Raw genomic sequence first — 20,000 nt, forward strand, 5'->3', positions numbered from 1 at the left:
TGATACATATAGATAAAGTGATACATATAGATACATATAGATAAAGTGTTTTATTGTTTGATTTTATATTTGTAATAATGACACTGTGAGTAAAGTTTTACATCTAAAGATGACTTTGTGTTTTTATGTTCTTAATGTGTAACTCTGAGTGACACACACACACACACACACACACACACACACACACACACACAGACAAGGGCAAACATATAATGTGCACCTTTCGGGTCTGACAGATATAATCATTTAATTAATTAATTAGACACACACACACACACACACACACACACACACACACACACACACACACACACACACACACACACACACTGACTCATTTAATTAATTAATTAATTAATTAGACAAACAGACAAAACACAGAATAGCTCAACACATGTTTATTCATTAAGACTTTGGACCTAGTTTAGATTCCCAGTTTGACCATTGAGGGGCACTGTTGAGTACAACCACAGTGTGCAGTTCCAGTAATGACCACTGAGGGGAGCTCTTCTGTTGAGTACAACCACAGTGTGCAGTTCCAGTAACGACCACTGAGGGGAGCTCTTCTGTTGAGTACAACCACAGTGTGCAGTTCCAGTAGATTTTCAGTACAGGGCCAGGTGTTCATCCTGCCAGTCCCTGGCTTTTAGCGCCCTCTGTTGGCTTCTTGGAAAATACGGAAAGAAAGAAAAAAAAAGAAAGAGGACAGACAGCGTTTCACATGATCAAGACTTTACTACTGCACAGAGACTCTGGCGCCCCCTGCAGGCTTCAGATAGTAAACCATAGAGCACAGAAGTCCTGACGTCACCTCCGTTACCTCACGTCACCTCCGTTACCTCACATCACCTCCGTTACCTCACATCACCTCTGTTACCTCACGTCACCTCTGTTACCTCACTGCTCTAATAAGAAAATACATAAATAAAGAACTGTTCAAAAAATAAGCAAATGAGTCACTGAGATGTTTATGATGTTTAGTTATATTTCATAATGTCTGTGTTGTTTATGATGTTTAGTTATATTTCATAATGTCTGTGTCGTTTATGATGTTTAGTTATATTTCATAATGTCTGTGTCGTTTATGATGTTTAGTTATATTTCATAATGTATGTGTCGTTTATGCTGTTTAGTTATATTTCATAACGTCTGTGTTGTTTATGATATGATCTGTGTTCACAGGAAACTGAAGTGGAGGTGACGTCAAACTTGGCTGGACCATTGGCTCCCTCTACAGACAGACTGTATGTAGTGCAGACAGACAGACAGACAGACAGACAGACAGACAGACAGACAGACAGACAGACTCTGGCTCCCTCTACAGACAGACTGTATGTAGTGCAGACAGACAGACAGACAGACAGACAGACAGACAGACAGACAGACAGACAGACTCTGGCTCCCTCTATAGACAGACTGTATGTAGTGCAGGCAGTAAACCATGTCTCTCTGTCCCAACCCTGTTCCCCACATGCACTAAGAACTACAACAACCCATGTGACCGTTTGAACAGAAGAACTACAACAACCCATGTGACCGTTTGAACAGAAGAACTACAACAACCCATGTGACCGTTTGAACAGAAGAACTACAACAACCCATGTGACCGTTTGAACAGAAGAACTACAACAACCCATGTGACCGTTTGAACAGAAGAACTACAACAACCCATCATGACCGTTTGAACAGAAGATTCAAGGATTGAAATGTACAGGGTTTGCTTTACAAGATAAAAAATAAAGATGCCATTATGACAACTGATTATATTATATACATTATATTTCAGAGCATAAATTAAATAAACACTCAGCATGCCCATTGTCACAATAAACAAGGAGGATGTGGAGATTACAGCCAACCCTCCCCCCAGAATAAATACAGGATTATACAGTAGTTAGCATGTTGGCATAGCTCAGGCATTCCTTTAAACCACACTATTTAGATCATTTTGGCTTATGCACCCCAAAGGGAAAGAGAGAAGGACACCAGGGCCACCCATAGTGATATTATTAATACCATGCAGCTTATTGGTGAGAATAAAGCAGTTAATATGATCATAATTATCATAATTATGGTGAAGAGCACCGTGCTGGAAGCTCCTGGAGAAAGGTTTGTTTGTTTGTTCTCTAAATGACTCCAGTCCATGGAGGCGAGACTCCAGTCCATGGAGGAGAGACTCCAGTCCATGGAGGTGAGACTCCAGTCCATGGAGGTGAGACTCCAGTCCATGGAGGTGAGACTCCAGTCCATGGAGGCGAGACTCCGGTCCATGGAGGTGAGACTCCAGTCCATGGAGGTGAGACTCCAGTCCATGGAGGCGAGACTCCGGTCCATGGAGGTGAGACTCCAGTCCATGGAGGTGAGACTCCAGTCCATGGAGGTGAGACTCCAGTCCATGGAGCTGAGACTCCAGTCCATGGAGGTGAGACTCCGGTCCATGGAGGTGAGACTCCGGTCCATGGAGGTGAGACTCCGGTCCATGGAGGTGAGACTCCAGTCCAGGAGGTGAGACTCCGGTCCATGGAGGCGAGACTCCGGTCCATGGAGGTGAGACTCCGGTCCATGAAGGCGAGACTCCAGTCCATGGAGGAGAGACTCCGGTCCATGGAGGCGAGACTCCGGTCCATGGAGGTGAGACTCCGGTCCATGGAGGAGAGACTCCGGTCCATGGAGGGGAGACTCCGGTCCATGGAGGCGAGACTCCGGTCCATGAAGGCGAGACTCCAGTCCATGGAGGAGAGACTCCGGTCCATGGAGGTGAGACTCCGGTCCATGGAGGTGAGACTCCGGTCCATGGAGGCGAGACTCCGGTCCATGAAGGCGAGACTCCAGTCCATGGAGGAGAGACTCCGGTCCATGGAGGTGAGACTCCGGTCCATGGAGGTGAGACTCCGGTCCATGGAGGCGAGACTCCGGTCCATGAAGGCGAGACTCCAGTCCATGGAGGAGAGACTCCGGTCCATGGAGGTGAGACTCCGGTCCATGGAGGTGAGACTCCGGTCCATGGAGGTGAGACTCCGGTCCATGGAGGTGAGACTCCGGTCCATGGAGGCGAGACTCCGGTCCATGGAGGTGAGACTCCGGTCCATGGAGGTGAGACTCCGGTCCATGGAGGCGAGACTCCGGTCCATGGAGGTGAGACTCCGGTCCATGGAGGTGAGACTCCGGTCCATGGAGGCGAGACTCCGGTCCATGGAGGTGAGACTCCGGTCCATGGTTTGTACAGCTGTAACATCTCAATGATATTCATTTCAAGGACTCCTGGTTTAATATATGATATAATATATATTTATATATATATATATATATATATATATATATAATCCCCATATGATACACTTTGCTATCTCTGGGACCCCAATTAGTGTTCAGTGGTATTTTCTGATGTTAATGTTACTCCAGCTTTTGTGCATTTCAGTTTCTAAGTTGCTTGATTCAATATTCAGACTTGATTTGATATTAAAACACAGTCTCTGCTTCTGGTGACTGATATTGTCCTTTATTTGTCTTTTTACCAATTTTTCTCCTAAATGTAGTTCCTCCTCCTGTTGTCGCTGCTGTTTTATCCTTCTGACTCACCTGCCAGTGAGTAACCCCCACTGGGAGGATGCAGGGCCTTCCTCCTACTCCTCCCACCGGACACTCCCTGCTGGCAGAATCCCTCCCCAGCCCGTAGGAGTACATACAGTACATACAGTACATAGTACATAGTACATACAGTACATACAGTACATACAGTACATACAGTACATACAGTGAAACATATCTTCCCTCCTCTGAACACGGGCCAATTGTGTTCATATAGAAGCTCAACAAAACCGGAAGCAACGCGGTGGAATCAAACCCCCGCCTCCGCGGTGGTGGGCGGACATTGATATTGTCCTTATGAATGTCCTTATGAATGTCCTTATGAATGTTAGACTCATTGAAAACACACGACGGATGGACTGTTTTCCAGCATGTATTGGACTTTACATTCAGTAGAACAACATCCGTCACCAGAAGCAGACGGACGTGTGTTTTCAATGAATCTAACATGGAGTTGGAAGTTACAATGGGTTTCTATAGGAAGGGGAGGAGGGGGGGGGGGGTTGATTATATAGATATAAAGAATATCAAGTATCTAAATATTGAATCAAGCAACTGTCTGGAGTATAACACAAAAGCCAAGTAGTCTTTTAAAGTGAAATACCCCTGTAATGTAGACTCTCAGAGTGTACAAATGGTTCCATTTGTACACTCTCAGAGTTACAGATCTGTAAAGGTCCATTTGGATCCCTGCTGGTCCCGGGACCTGATATTGAGAACTCTGGAGGTCTCTGTATGATTGTAAAGGATTGAGTCTCTTTGTATTATCTAGCGCCCCCTGTCTTCTCCCCAGCACACTGCTTCCCCGCAGCGGAGCCTGACGTTTTGGCTCTGGTTCTGCCCGTTGAGGTTGCCGAAGTGCGCGGCTGCTTGCTAACTTCCTGTGAAGACACGCGCGGCTGCTTGCTAACTTCCTGTGAGGGCGGGTGCGGCTGCGTGTTAACTTCCTGTGAGGGCATGCGTGGCTGCGTGTTAACTTCCTGTGAGAGCGGGCGCGGCTGCGTGCTAACTTCCAGTGAGGCCGGGCGCGGCTGCGTGCTAACTTCCTGTGAGGCGCTACGCCTGATGGGAGTTGCAGTCCTGGGCCTCAGGTTGGGGACGGTGGGGGCGCGCACAGAGAGGGGCTGCCTGATTGGGCAGACTCTCTGGGGGGAGGGGCTGTCTGTCCGACAGTGGGAGGAGCTAAGGCTACGTCGGGTTCCAAAGAGGATGCGTAGAGGCATGCGGGGGCTTCCACTGGGCTGGGCGGAGCTTCCACTGGGCTGGGCGGAGCTTGCAGGCAGGGGGCGGGGGCTTCCACTGGGCTGGGCGGAGCCTGCAGGCAGGGGGCGGGGACAAGCGGAGGAAGAGCTGGACCTGGTGGAAGGTTTGGACTTCCTCTGGGTGCCGAACTTCAGAATTCTGAGAGAAGAAGAAAAAGAAGTGGTGCTGTTATATTGAATCATTAAATAGAAAGCTGTCTGTTATCAATGTCTATTAACAGGTAAACAAAATAATATAAGGCATTTATAGTTAGTTATTTTTATCTCCACCAGGCCGAAAGGCATGGCGAGAGAGTATTTTTTTTACATGGCCCTGTTATAGTGCCACCAGGAGGCCGATTTGTGCAAAACCAATTTTTTTTTAATTACTCCTACATATTTTATCCAAACATCACGCAAATCAGTACACAGTATCTCTATAGTCATGTGATCAACACGGATCTGTCTGATTTTCCATATTCCATCCTGATTGGCTAAGGTTGGCTTCCAAAGTTTGCAGGATTGGTCCATTTTTACCTAAATGCCTCAAATCATGAACGCAGCTTGCGCTTTCTGTGAAATTTCACACGCACATTCCCACTAGGCCGAGGAAGAAATGGCACTTGAACATTTTAAAATCAGCCTCATGGTGGCGCTATAAAAGGCCAATTTGCATTTTTAACTGTAACTGCACCGATCTGCATGAAACTTTGCACGCATACTCTCTAGAGGCCAAGAAAAAATATCTGCCCTGTATTTTTCACATTAGCCTTTTATAGCGCCACCAGGAGGCCGATTTATGTAAAACACATATTCTGAGATTAAGCCTTCAGATTTTATCCAAATTTCACGCAAATCGGTACACATGAGATGGATCTGTTTGATTTTTCATATTCCATCTTGATTGGCTAACATTGACATCTAAAGTTTGCAGGAGTGGCCCGTTTTGAACAAAATGCAGCAAATCATGAACGCAGCGTCCGATTGCGGTGGAACTTTGCGCGCACATTCGCACTACGTTGAAGAACAAACGCTACCCTTTTAACATTGCCCTATTATTGCACCACCAGGAGGCCGATTTTACTCCTACAAATTTTGTCCAAACATCATGCAGATCAGTACACATTATCTCTATAGTCAAGTGATCAAGATGGTTCCGTCCGATTTTTTGTATTCCAGCCTGATTGGCAAATTCTGAACATTGCTGGCCCACAATAACCTCCTGACCTGGCGGAGACCTGTGCTCCGAGGAGCACTTTTTCTAGTTATGAGATGTTTTTACATATTAGTCCTTTTCAAACAAAACAAACTCTGTCCTCAACCGGACATAAACGTGGGCCAACAGAAAAGGGACATAAACATAAACATAAACGTGGGCCAACAGAAAAGGGACATAAACATAAACATAAACGTGGGCCAACAGAAAAGGGACATAAACATAAACATAAACGTGGGCCAACAGAAAAGGGACATAAACATAAACATAAACATACCAACAGAAAATGTAAATGCTGCTATAAACAGTGTTACAGTCATTTGAACCCTGAAGCTACAGTATGATGAAGTGGATGGTTCCTACCCATTGGTTCCTGGCAGAGACAGCGGGGGTGTTGGGGCCACTGGGGACCTCTTGACGGGGGTGAGCGGTCTGGGGATCCTGCTCCTCCACTCCTCACTCCTTCTCTTCGCCCGCGTCTCCTCGGAGGCGTGAGGAGGCGTGTCCTCCTCAGAGCCGGTGGCGGACAGCGTCTCTGAGGCTCGTCGACGTTCTTCGTCTCCAGACGACATGGAGGAAGACCATGTAGATGTACCAGACAGCAGCCTCCTCCTGTGCTGCTGCCGCTCCACCACCAGCCGAGCCAGATCCACCTTTATTCACATATTATATGACTTATTATATAACAATGTACAACTAACTATATCACTTATTATATAACAATGTACAACTAACTATATCACTTATTATATAACAATGTAAAACTTATCCAGAGGGAAAAGGTAAACACATAAATAGAATACAGAGACAGTGTAGTGTCTCAGTAAACTATAGGATCATAGAATACAGAGACAGTGTAGTGTCTCAGTAAACTATAGGATCATAGAATACAGAGAGACAGTGTAGTGTCTCAGTAAACTATAGGATCATAGAATACAGAGACAGTGTAGTGTCTCAGTAAACTATAGGATCATAGAATACAGAGAGACAGTTTAGTGTCTCAGTAAACTATAGGATCATAGAATACATAGAGACAGTGTAGTGTCTCAGTAAACTATAGGATCATAGAATACAGAGACAGTGTAGTGTCTCACTAAACTATAGGATCATAGAATACATAGAGACAGTGTAGTGTCTCAGTAAACTATAGGATCATAGAATACAGAGACAGTGTAGTGTCTCAGTATACTATAGGATCATAGAATACAGAGAAAGTGTAGTGTCTCAGTAAACTATAGGATCATAGAATACAGAGACAGTGTAGTGTCTCAGTAAACTATAGGATCATAGAATACAGAGACAGTGTAGTGTCTCAGTAAACTGTAGGATCATATAATACAGAGAGACAGTTTAGTGTCTCAGTAAACTATAGGATCATAGAATACAGAGAGACAGTGTAGTGTCTCAGTAAACTATAGGATCATAGAATACAGAGAGACAGTGTAGTGTCTCAGTAAACTATAGGATCATAGAATACATAGAGACAGTGCAGTGTCTCAGTAAACTATAGGATCATAGAATACATAGAGACAGTGTAGTGTCTCAGTAAACTATAGGATCATAGAATACAGATACAGTGTAGTGTCTCAGTAAACTATAGGATCATAGAATACAGAGAGACAGTGTAGTGTCTCAGTAAACTATAAGATCATAGAATACAGAGAGACAGTGTAGTGTCTCAGTAAACTATTGGATCATAGAATACAGAGAGACAGTGTAGTGTCTCAGTAAACTATAGGATCATAGAATACAGAGACAGTGTAGTGTCTCAGTAAACTATAGGATCATAGAATACAGAGAGACAGTGTAGTGTCTCAGTAAACTATAGGATCATAGAATACAGAGACAGTGTAGTGTCTCAGTAAACTATAGGATCATAGAATACAGAGACAGTGTAGTGTCTCAGTAAACTATAGGATCATAGAATACAGAGAGACAGTGTAGTGTCTCAGTAAACTATAGGATCATAGAATACAGAGACAGTGTAGTGTCTCAGTAAACTGTAGGATCATATAATACAGAGAGACAGTTTAGTGTCTCAGTAAACTATAGGATCATAGAATACAGAGAGACAGTGTAGTGTCTCAGTAAACTATAGGATCATAGAATACAGAGAGACAGTGTAGTGTCTCAGTAAACTATAGGATCATAGAATACATAGAGACAGTGCAGTGTCTCAGTAAACTATAGGATCATAGAATACATAGAGACAGTGTAGTGTCTCAGTAAACTATAGGATCATAGAATACAGATACAGTGTAGTGTCTCAGTAAACTATAGGATCATAGAATACAGAGAGACAGTGTAGTGTCTCAGTAAACTATAAGATCATAGAATACAGAGAGACAGTGTAGTGTCTCAGTAAACTATTGGATCATAGAATACAGAGAGACAGTGTAGTGTCTCAGTAAACTATAGGATCATAGAATACAGAGACAGTGTAGTGTCTCAGTAAACTATAGGATCATAGAATACAGAGAGACAGTGTAGTGTCTCAGTAAACTATAAGATCATAGAATACAGAGAGACAGTGTAGTGTCTCAGTAAACTATTGGATCATAGAATACAGAGAGACAGTGTAGTGTCTCAGTAAACTATAGGATCATAGAATACAGAGAGACAGTGTAGTGTCTCAGTAAACTATAGGATCATAGAATACAGAGAGACAGTGTAGTGTCTCAGTAAACTATAGGATCATAGAATACAGAGAGACAGTGTAGTGTCTCAGTAAACTATAGGATCATAGAATACAGAGACACAGTGTAGTGTCTCAGTAAACTATAGGATCATAGAATACAGAGACAGTGTAGTGTCTCAGTAAACTATAGGATCATAGAATACAGAGACAGTGTAGTGTCTCAGTAAACTATAGGATCATAGAATACAGAGACAGTGTAGTGTCTCAGTAAACTATAGGATCATAGCATATAGAGACAGTGTATTGCCTCAGTAAACTATAGGATCATAGAATACAGAGAGACAGTGTAGTGTCTCAGTAAACTATAGGATCATAGAATACAGAGACAGTGTAGTGTCTCAGTAAACTATAGGATCATAGCATATAGAGACAGTGTATTGCCTCAGTAAACTATAGGATCATAGAATACAGAGAGACAGTGTAGTGTCTCAGTAAACTATAGGATCATAGCATATAGAGACAGTGTATTGTCTCAGTAAACTATAGGATCATAGAATACAGAGAGACAGTGTAGTGTCTCAGTAAACTGTAGGATCATAGACTACAGAGAGACAGTGTAGTGTCTCAGTAAACTATAGGATCATAGAATACAGAGAGACAGTGTAGTGTCTCAGTAAACTGTAGGATCATAGAATACAGAGACAGTGTAGTGTCTCAGTAAACTATAGGATCATAGAATACAGAGAGACAGTTTAGTGTCTCAGTAAACTATAGGATCATAGAATACAGAGACAGTGTAGTGTCTCAGTAAACTATAGGATCATAGAATACATAGAGACAGTGTATTGCCTCAGTAAACTGTAGGATCATAGACTACAGAGAGACAGTGTAGTGTCTCAGTAAACTATAGGATCATAGAATACAGAGACAGTGTAGTGTCTCAGTAAACTATAGGATCATAGAATACATAGAGACAGTGTAGTGTCTCAGTAAACTATAGGATCATAGAATACAGAGACAGTGTAGTGTCTCAGTAAACTATAGGATCATAGAATACAGAGACAGTGTAGTGTCTCAGTAAACTATAGGATCATAGAATACAGAGACAGTGTAGTGTCTCAGTAAACTATAGGATCATAGAATACAGAGACAGTGTAGTGTCTCAGTAAACTGCAGGATCATAGAATACAGAGAGACAGTTTAGTGTCTCAGTAAACTATAGGATCATATAATACAGAGACAGTGTAGTGTCTCAGTAAACTATAGGATCATAGAATACATAGAGACAGTGTAGTGTCTCAGTAAACTATAGGATCATAGAATACAGAGAGACAGTGTAGTGTCTCAGTAAACTATAGGATCATAGAATACAGAGACAGTGTAGTGTCTCAGTAAACTATAGGATCATAGAATACAGAGAGACAGTGTAGTGTCTCAGTAAACTATAGGATCATAGAATACAGAGAGAGTGTAGTGTCTCAGTAAACTATAGGATCATAGAATACATAGAGACAGTGTAGTGTCTCAGTAAACTATAGGATCATAGAATACAGAGACAGTGTAGTGTCTCAGTAAACTATAGGATCATAGAATACAGAGACAGTGTAGTGTCTCAGTAAACTATAGGATCATAGAATACAGAGAGACAGTGTAGTGTCTCAGTAAACTATAGGATCATAGAATACAGAGACAGTGTAGTGTCTCAGTAAACTATAGGATCATAGAATACAGAGAGACAGTGTAGTGTCTCAGTAAACTATAGGATCATAGAATACAGAGACAGTGTAGTGTCTCAGTAAACTATAGGATCATAGAATACATAGAGACAGTGTAGTGTCTCAGTAAACTATAGGATCATAGAATACAGAGACAGTGTAGTGTCTCAGTAAACTATAGGATCATAGAATACAGAGAGACAGTGTAGTGTCTCAGTAAACTATAGGATCATAGAATACAGAGATAGTGTAGTGTCTCAGTAAACTATAGGATCATAGAATACATAGAGACAGTGTAGTGTCTCAGTAAACTATAGGATCATAGAATACAGAGACAGTGTAGTGTCTCAGTAAACTATAGGATCATAGAATACAGAGACAGTGTAGTGTCTCAGTATACTATAGGATCATAGAATACAGAGAGACAGTGTAGTGTCTCAGTAAACTATAGGATCATAGAATACAGAGACAGTGTAGTGTCTCAGTAAACTATAGGATCATAGAATACAGAGAGACAGTGTAGTGTCTCAGTAAACTATAGGATCATAGAATACAGAGACAGTGTAGTGTCTCAGTAAACTATAGGATCATAGAATACAGAGACAGTGTAGTGTCTCAGTAAACTATAGGATCATAGAATACAGAGAGACAGTGTAGTGTCTCAGTAAACTATAGGATCATAGAATACAGAGACAGTGTAGTGTCTCAGTAAACTATAGGATCATAGAATACAGAGAGACAGTGTAGTGTCTCAGTAAACTATAGGATCATAGAATACAGAGACAGTGTAGTGTCTCAGTAAACTATAGGATCATAGAATACAGAGAGACAGTATAGTGTCTCAGTAAACTATAGGATCATAGAATACAGAGAGACAGTGTAGTGTCTCAGTAAACTATAGGATCATATAATACAGAGAGACAGTGTAGTGTCTCAGTAAACTATTGGATCATAGAATACAGAGAGACAGTGTAGTGTCTCAGTAAACTATAGGATCATAGAATACATAGAGACAGTGTAGTGTCTCAGTAAACTATAGGATCATAGAATACAGAGAGACAGTGTAGTGTCTCAGTAAACTATAGGATCATATAATACAGAGAGACAGTGTAGTGTCTCAGTAAACTATTGGATCATAGAATACAGAGACAGTGTAGTGTCTCAGTAAACTATAGGATCATAGAATACAGAGACAGTGTAGTGTCTCAGTAAACTATATGATCATAGAATACAGAGAGACAGTGTAGTGTCTCAGTAAACTATAGGATCATAGAATACATAGAGACAGTGTAGTGTCTCAGTAAACTATAGGATCATAGAATACAGAGAGACAGTGTAGTGTCTCAGTAAACTATAGGATCATAGAATACAGAGAGACAGTGTAGTGTCTCAGTAAACTATAGGATCATAGAATACATAGAGACAGTGTAGTGTCTCAGTAAACTATAGGGTCATAGAATACAGAGAGACAGTGTAGTGTCTCAGTAAACTATAGGATCATAGAATACATAGAGACAGTGTAGTGTCTCAGTAAACTATAGGATCATAGAATACAGAGACAGTGTAGTGTCTCAGTAAACTATAGGATCATAGAATACAGAGACAGTGTAGTGTCTCAGTAAACTATAGGATCATAGAATACAGAGACAGTGTAGTGTCTCAGTAAACTATAGGATCATAGAATACAGAGACAGTGTAGTGTCTCAGTAAACTATAGGATCATAGAATACAGAGACAGTGTAGTGTCTCAGTAAACTATAGGATCATAGAATACAGAGAGACAGTGTAGTGTCTCAGTAAACTATAGGATCATAGAATACAGAGACAGTGTAGTGTCTCAGTAAACTATAGGATCATAGAATACAGAGAGACAGTGTAGTGTCTCAGTAAACTATAGGATCATAGAATACAGAGAGACAGTGTAGTGTCTCAGTAAACTATAGGATCATAGAATACAGAGAGACAGTGTAGTGTCTCAGTAAACTATAGGATCATATAATAGAATACAGAGACAGTGTAGTGTCTCAGTAAACTATAGGATCATAGAATACAGAGACAGTGTAGTGTCTCAGTAAACTATAGGATCATAGAATACAGAGAGACAGTATAGTGTCTCAGTAAACTATAGGATCATAGAATACATAGAGACAGTATAGTGTCTCAGTAAACTATAGGATCATAGAATACAGAGACAGTGTAGTGTCTCAGTAAACTATAGGATCATAGAATACAGAGAGACAGTGTAGTGTCTCAGTAAACTATAGGATCATAGAATACAGAGACAGTGTAGTGTCTCAGTAAACTATAGGATCATAGAATACAGAGAGACAGTGTAGTGTCTCAGTAAACTATAGGATCATAGAATACAGAGACAGTGTAGTGTCTCAGTAAACTATAGGATCATAGAATACAGAGAGACAGTGTAGTGTCTCAGTAAACTATAGGATCATAGAATACAGAGAGACAGTGTAGTGTCTCAGTAAACTATAGGATCATAGAATACAGAGAGACAGTGTAGTGTCTCAGTAAACTATAGGATCATAGAATACATAGAGACAGTGTAGTGTCTCAGTAAACTATAGGATCATAGAATACAGAGACAGTGTAGTGTCTCAGTAAACTATAGGATCATAGAATACAGAGAGACAGTGTAGTGTCTCAGTAAACTATAGGATCATAGAATACAGAGAGACAGTGTAGTGTCTCAGTAAACTATAGGATCATAGAATACAGAGACAGTGTAGTGTCTCAGTAAACTATAGGATCATAGAATACAGAGAGACAGTGTAGTGTCTCAGTAAACTATAGGATCATAGAATACATAGAGACAGTGTAGTGTCTCAGTAAACTATAGGATCACAGGTAAACAATGAACCTAGCATCTGTCTAAACAATATAATACCTATACAATTTGAAACTATACCAAGGTCATAGGTCATATGTCAGGTCACCTGTCTGCAACGCCTCTGCAGCCGAGCCCGACTGGACAGCGATGAAGAGCGATCAGAAGAAGAGTCTTCCTCACAGATCAGAACCGGGATCCGACTTTTCATACTCAGCGTCTGACGCTGCAACTCCTTTCTCCCACAATGCACTGCTTCTTCTTCTTCTTCTTCTTGGGCTTTGGGACTCTGTGGATCATCATCTTCTTTTTCTTGGGTTTTGGGATTTTGTGGAATATCCTCAGGGAGCCCCGCCTCCAGAGACAAGATGGCCGACGGAGCCGCGTCGTCTTTCAGGATCGCCGCTACTTCTTCTTCTGCGTTTTTGTCCTGTAGAGGAAGACACAGGGGCGGGGCTTCCGTCAGGCCGTTGGAGGACGTCATGACGTTGAGGTGCGACGTCTCGGCGATGTGCACGAACGTGCGCTCTACTTTGGTGAAGGGCGGGGACGCTGGGGGGCGGAGCTCGTACCTCAGCGCTGGCGACAAGCGTCCAGTTTCCCCGGCCAGAGGTTGGAGGGCGGGCTCAAACGCAGGGATGGCGGCGGAGGGCGTGGCGGAGGGCGTGGCCAGCTCTCCGTCCTCCGGGCCTTCATGGTCTCCTGCGGACGGGGACTTCCTGGTGTCTCCCGGAGAGAACAGCACCAGCGTCTTGGAGCCGTCTTCCTGTTCCGGGTCGGCGTCCGCGGCCGATAGCCCCACCTCCCTCTGAAGCCCCACCCCCCCACTGGCGGCCACACCCCCGGTGGCACCTCGTTGGTCGTCGGCCATAAGGGTGGAGTTAGCTCCGCCCTCCTGGCTCTGCCCGCTGCTCTTCGCCTCGCTGTTGGACTCCTCGCTCTTGGTGACGTCATCATCGCCGGGGCCCTGGGGGGTGGGGGGGTCAGGAGGGGGCGGGGCCTGGGGGGTGAAGGTGCATCGCTGCGGCAAAGTGCCGGTCAGCATGACGGACAGGAAGTCTGCTCTCTTAGCCTGGAGCTGCGGCAGGAAGTGGAAACTCTCCTTCTGGTCATTCTGCGACTTCGTCCTATAGTCTGGAGAGACAGGGGGCGGAGACTTCTGCTCTGTGGGAGATCCTGTTACCTAGGTAACAAACAACAACAAATCATCCTGTTACCTAAGTAACAAACGACAACAAATCATCATGTTACCTAGGTAACAAACAACAACAAATTATCCTGTTACCTAGGTAACAAACAACAACAAATCATCCTGTTACCTAGTAACAAACAACAACACATCATCCTGTTACCTAGGTAACAAACAACAACAAATCATCCTGTTACCTAGGTAACAAACGACAACAAATTATTCTGTTACCTAGGCAACAAACAACAACAAATCACCCTGTTACCGGTAACAAACGACAACACATGATTCTGTTACCTAGGTAACAAGCAACAACACATCATCTTGTTACCTAGGTAACAAACAACAACAAATCATCTTGTTACCTAGGAAACAAACAACAACACATCATCCTGTTACCTAGGTAACAAACAACAACAAATCATCCTGTTACCTAGGTAACGCACAACACAAATCATCCTGTTACCTAACAAACAAAAACACATCATCCTGTTACCTAGGTAACGCACAACACAAATCATCCTGTTACCTAACAAACAAAAACACATCATCCTGTTACCTAGGTAACAAACAACAACACATCATCCTGTTACCTAGGTAACAAACAACAACACATCATCCTGTTACCTAGGTAACAAACAACAACACATCATTCTGTTACCTAGGTAACAAACAACAACACATCATTCTGTTACCTAGGTAACAAACAACAACACATCATCCTGTTACCTAGGTAACAAACAACAACACATCATCCTGTTACCTAGGTAACAAACAACAACACATCATCCTGTTACCTAGGTAACGTCAAGTGTTCATAACAAATGTCATCAAATTATAATTTGAAGCATGAATTAACATGTTAATTGAGCATGTATTAATGGCGCTGCCTGGTGGCTCAGTGAGGTACATCACACTGGTCTGGTTAAAATAAAAAATCTAAAGAAACACAGTATTAATTAAATAGATGATAAACCACAAAGACATTGTGTTCCTTTAGTTCAAAATGATGGAAAAGGGGAATTGTCTCTTAAAGGGCCACTTCATCCTTATCTTCATATTACTAAAGCTTATTACAATGTTCAGAAACCTGTCAACCTGTCATTCTTTTTCTTTTTTTATGTGAGACCAATGGCTTCCATTATAGATAGCTAACTTTCCAGGAAGAGAAACCTGCTATTTATATTAGCTTGGAATCCCCATCGATGATGTCACTGGTAGGCAGGTTTCTGAACTGTCCACAGTCCACTAATGAAACACAAAGTGAGTCGACATAATATAATGAGCATTAGTGAGAACCAATGATATTATGAAGGTAATGTAAAACGGGTGAAGTGCTCCTTTAAGGTAAAGAGGGTTCAGTGTGGGGTTATGGCACACACATAGGCTCTAATGCAGTGTGTGTGTGTGTGTGTGTGTGTGTGTGTGTGTGTGTGTGTGTGTGTGTGTGTGTGTGTGTGTGTGTGTGTGTGTGTGTGTGTGTGTGTGTGTGTGTGTGTGTGTGTGTGTGCAAAGTCTCCCATATCTTTGTAACTATCAGTAAAGAAAGACCAACAGATATTTATAATAAAGAAATATCCACAATAAAATGTTTAACATTAAAGAAAGACGAGCACACAGAAATATTTGCCCCCAAAACCATTTAATGTCATTTTGGTTTTTTCAACACAAGCTTTTCCAGATTGTCTAGAATACATACATTGATATAAAAGGCACAAAAATGCATTGCAGAGTTTTTAGTCTTTGAAAGCACGCAGTCCTCTATCTGCCCACGGTTCAAGTGTTTCCATTTATCATAAAGTCTGAAACATACAATATTTACATCCTAAAACTAACCAGCATGCCAATGGAAGCTCAATTCTATACTTCTGTATATATGTACATACAGCACATACTGTGGATTTACAAAAGAGTTTAAAATACATGCTTTAAGTGTAAATGATACAAGCAGTAACTGTACACTCATATAGTATTGTATAGTACCTTATAGTACTGTACAGTACCATGGTGATAGAAAAAAGATATTTATAAGTTAAAGACACTCACGGATCACCTTCTACGGCTTGCTATCAGCTCAAACTAACAAACAAACAGAAAGCTCTATATATATATGTGTAGCTCTATATAGTTATACATATAATTATATCACAAACTAACAGAAAGCTCTATATATATATGTGTAGCTCTATATAGCTATACATATAATTATATCACAAACTAAGAGAAAGCTCTATATATATATGTGTAGCTCTATATAGTTATACATATAATTATATCACAAACTAACAGAAAGCTCTATATATATATGTGTAGCTCTATATAGTTATACATATAATTATATCACAAACTAACAGAAAGCTCTATATATATATGTGTAGCTCTATATAGTTATACATATAATTATATCACAAACTAACAGAAAGCTCTCGCCACGTTTTATTGCAAATATTCTCAGGAAAAGTGTTCATGTGATAATGAGCTTAATTAACATATGACAATGAGTTAAATTAACATAATGTATATGTGTTCTTAGTTAAATGGATACTGTGTGTTGTACTTTATATCATTATATTTAAAATGTAATTACATAATACATGTAATTGCATTTAATATGTAATACAATGTGTTGTACTTTATATAATTACCCTGTTTCTCCATGAAAACCAATAATATGTCATTCTGTCCTATAATCACTTACTTATCTTTTGTAATTTTATATTCTAAGTCATTTTGTTGGGGTCAGAGGTCATCCCAGCTGTATACAAACAGCAGGTCAAACAGGGGCTAAACATTAATTACCAGGTGTTGTAATTACCACTAATTAATTACCAGGTGTTGTATGTACCACTAATTAATTACCTTACCACTAATTAATTACAAGGTGTTTTAATTACCACTAATTAATTACCAGGTGTTGTAATTACCACTAATTAATGACCAGGTGTTGTAATTACCACTAATTAATTACCAGGTGTTGTAGTTACCACTAATTAATTACCAGGTGTCGTGTCTTACAAAACGTCACGGTCAAAGGTCAAATGTGAACTAAGGTTTCTGCATGAGGATAGACACGCTCTCTCTCTCTCACACACACACACACACACACACACATGCACACACACACGCACACACGCACACACGCACGCACGCACGCACACACACGCACACACACATGCACACGCACACGCACACACGTGCACGCACTCTCACACAGTCATCCACTGACCAAACAGTTAACACGTTAAGATCTTGAAGAGAACACAAGATATTTGTATCAATTTAACAATGCATTTGACATTTATTTTAGCCAGGTTTGATTGACAGCCGGCGGATTGAACATGTGACTTTTCAGGTACAGGACGGTTCCGTACGCCTTGATCCGTGAGCATCAGTTCATTATTTACACTATGTTACATCTGGCTCTAAAGATACAGTACAGTGCTGTGTGTGTGTGTGTGTGTGTGTGTGTGTGTGTGTGTGTGTGTGTGTGTGTGTGTGTGATTGAACAGTGTTGTCGCTGTTCAAACGTCAGAGGAATCAAACCGACAACCTTCCAGAGCTTTTCTGGCAGGGTCACAGGGTCACAGGGTCACAGGGTCACAGGCAAAGCCAGAACACTTTATACGTTTTTAACAGTGTTTTTTTCAATGCAACAATAGCTGTGCAGCGAGTGATGGAGAACATAATTAAATGAGGACCTCATGCTAACAGCTAGCAGCAGTGTGTATTGTTTCATTCACATAGCCCTTAAATGTCTGCATAAAGAAACCATGAAATGACACGTTACACTTTGATGTCATAGTGCACCAACAGAACACTGTGATGTCACAGTGCACCAACAGAACACTGTGATGTCACAGTACACCAACAGAACACTGTGATGTCACAGTGTACCAACAGAACACTGTGATGTCACAGTACACCAACAGAACACTGTGATGTCACAGTGTACCAACAGAACACTGTGATGTCACAGTACACCAACAGAACACTGTGATGTCACAGTACACCAACAGAACACTGTGATGTCACAGTGTACCAACAGAACACTGTGATGTCACAGTACACCAACAGAACACTGTGATGTCATATAGTGATGTCATATAGTGATGTCATATCAGATGATACTAAGCAGCTACATTTTGTGAACAGATCAAATTGAACCAGAGGTTCGAGTTAATCACTGATAAAGTGCAACATTAGGAGGCGGGTCAACAGACATCTTTTTATGAGAGAAGGATCGTTCGGACATCATGTCCAGAATGCTCCCACATATCAACTGTTGCTGTGCTCCAACGTCGTGTCATCTGCTTTATCCAAGCCTCCAGAACGGAGCTTACGACAAGCTTGTGTACAAGCTTGTGTACAGGGTTGTGTACGGGGTTGTGTACGGGGTAGGTTGGGTATGAGGTTGGGTATGAGGTTGGGTATGAGGTTGGGTACAGGGTTGCACACGGAGGTGACACTACTGCGCATGCGAGACATAACTCTATGACTCGGAGCAGCCCTGCAACGTCACCGTTCCCAAACATGGAAGAAAAGGGAAAGAGGGAGTCATGTACTGGGGGAGAAACTCCAGAGAAGTGAACGGGCTGGGATATCCGGTTACCACTCTCCTTCTTTTATAACTCTATGGCATTATCAGCACAAATAACCTAGTTTAAATAAAGGTCAACATGGACTGGTCAGGAGGATCAAACCTGCCATTTATGAGCGCAGCTGTTCTCTCAGAGCACCCTGCTGTTCTCTGCTGTTCTCTCAGAGCACCCTGCTGTTCTCTGCTGTTCTCTGCTGTTCTCTGCTGTTCTCTGCTGTTCTCAGAGCGCTGAAAGGCCATGCTCTGCGCAGGGAAGAGGAGCTCCAGCAGAAAGTCCATAGAAATGGACAAATAAAACACTTTCTGGACAACGGGCCCTCAAAGTACTTAGCAGGGATCTACAGCAGGGATCTACAGCAGGGATCTACAGTATGAACTTCAATGTAAAGAGGCTGATGGTGTTTTGCTTATTAGAAAACTCATTACAGATTGATTATTTGTATAAGTCTTCAGTTGGTGATGTGCTAACCTTCTAACCCTTACAGAACCTTCTAACCCTTACAGAACCTTCTAACCCTTACAGAACCTTCTAACCTTCTAACACTAACAGAACCTTAACCAGAACCTTCTAACCCTAACAGAACCTTAACCAGAACCTTCTAACCCTAACAGAACCTTAACCAGAACCTTCTAACCCTAACAGAACCTTCTAACCTTCTAACCCTGCAGAATATACTGTATTGAACAGATCTTAGCAGTAATCATGATTACAATTACCACAACTAGAGGTTTGGGCCGCTTTGCCGGCCCTCACATCTCGGCCCGATCAGCTACATCACAGCTACGTTGCACCGGTGATCCAACTGATATGACCATATATGGAGATGCGCAGTAGGGTGGGGTCCTAGCGACCAAGAACAAAGGTGCTGCGGCCAGAACAAAGATGCTGTGGGCAAGAAGAAGGAAAGCTGCTGTGGCTAAAATGTTAAAATGTAGTTTTATATTAATTGTACAATATGTAAGTACATTGAGCT

The 20,000-nt window shown here is 41.8% G+C and overlaps 1 protein-coding gene across 1 annotated transcript in view; it reads right to left on the reverse strand.

The window, feature by feature from the left end:
* Nucleotides 1–419: 419 nt before the first annotated feature.
* Nucleotides 420–20,000, reverse strand: part of ttbk1a (tau tubulin kinase 1a) — a gene marked incomplete at its 3' end in the record, with an annotated part of 52,459 nt that continues 32,878 nt past the window's right edge. The window contains 5 exon segments of the mRNA XM_080413352.1: nucleotides 420–566; nucleotides 2,086–3,226; nucleotides 4,387–4,989; nucleotides 6,409–6,698; nucleotides 13,350–14,423. Of these exon segments, the coding sequence (XP_080269478.1) occupies nucleotides 420–566; nucleotides 2,086–3,226; nucleotides 4,387–4,989; nucleotides 6,409–6,698; nucleotides 13,350–14,423 (3,255 nt within the window).

This window comes from Gymnoscopelus braueri, assembly GCF_963280865.1.
Source record: "Gymnoscopelus braueri genome assembly, chromosome: 2".
In the NCBI taxonomy this organism is placed as follows: domain Eukaryota; kingdom Metazoa; phylum Chordata; class Actinopteri; order Myctophiformes; family Myctophidae; genus Gymnoscopelus; species Gymnoscopelus braueri.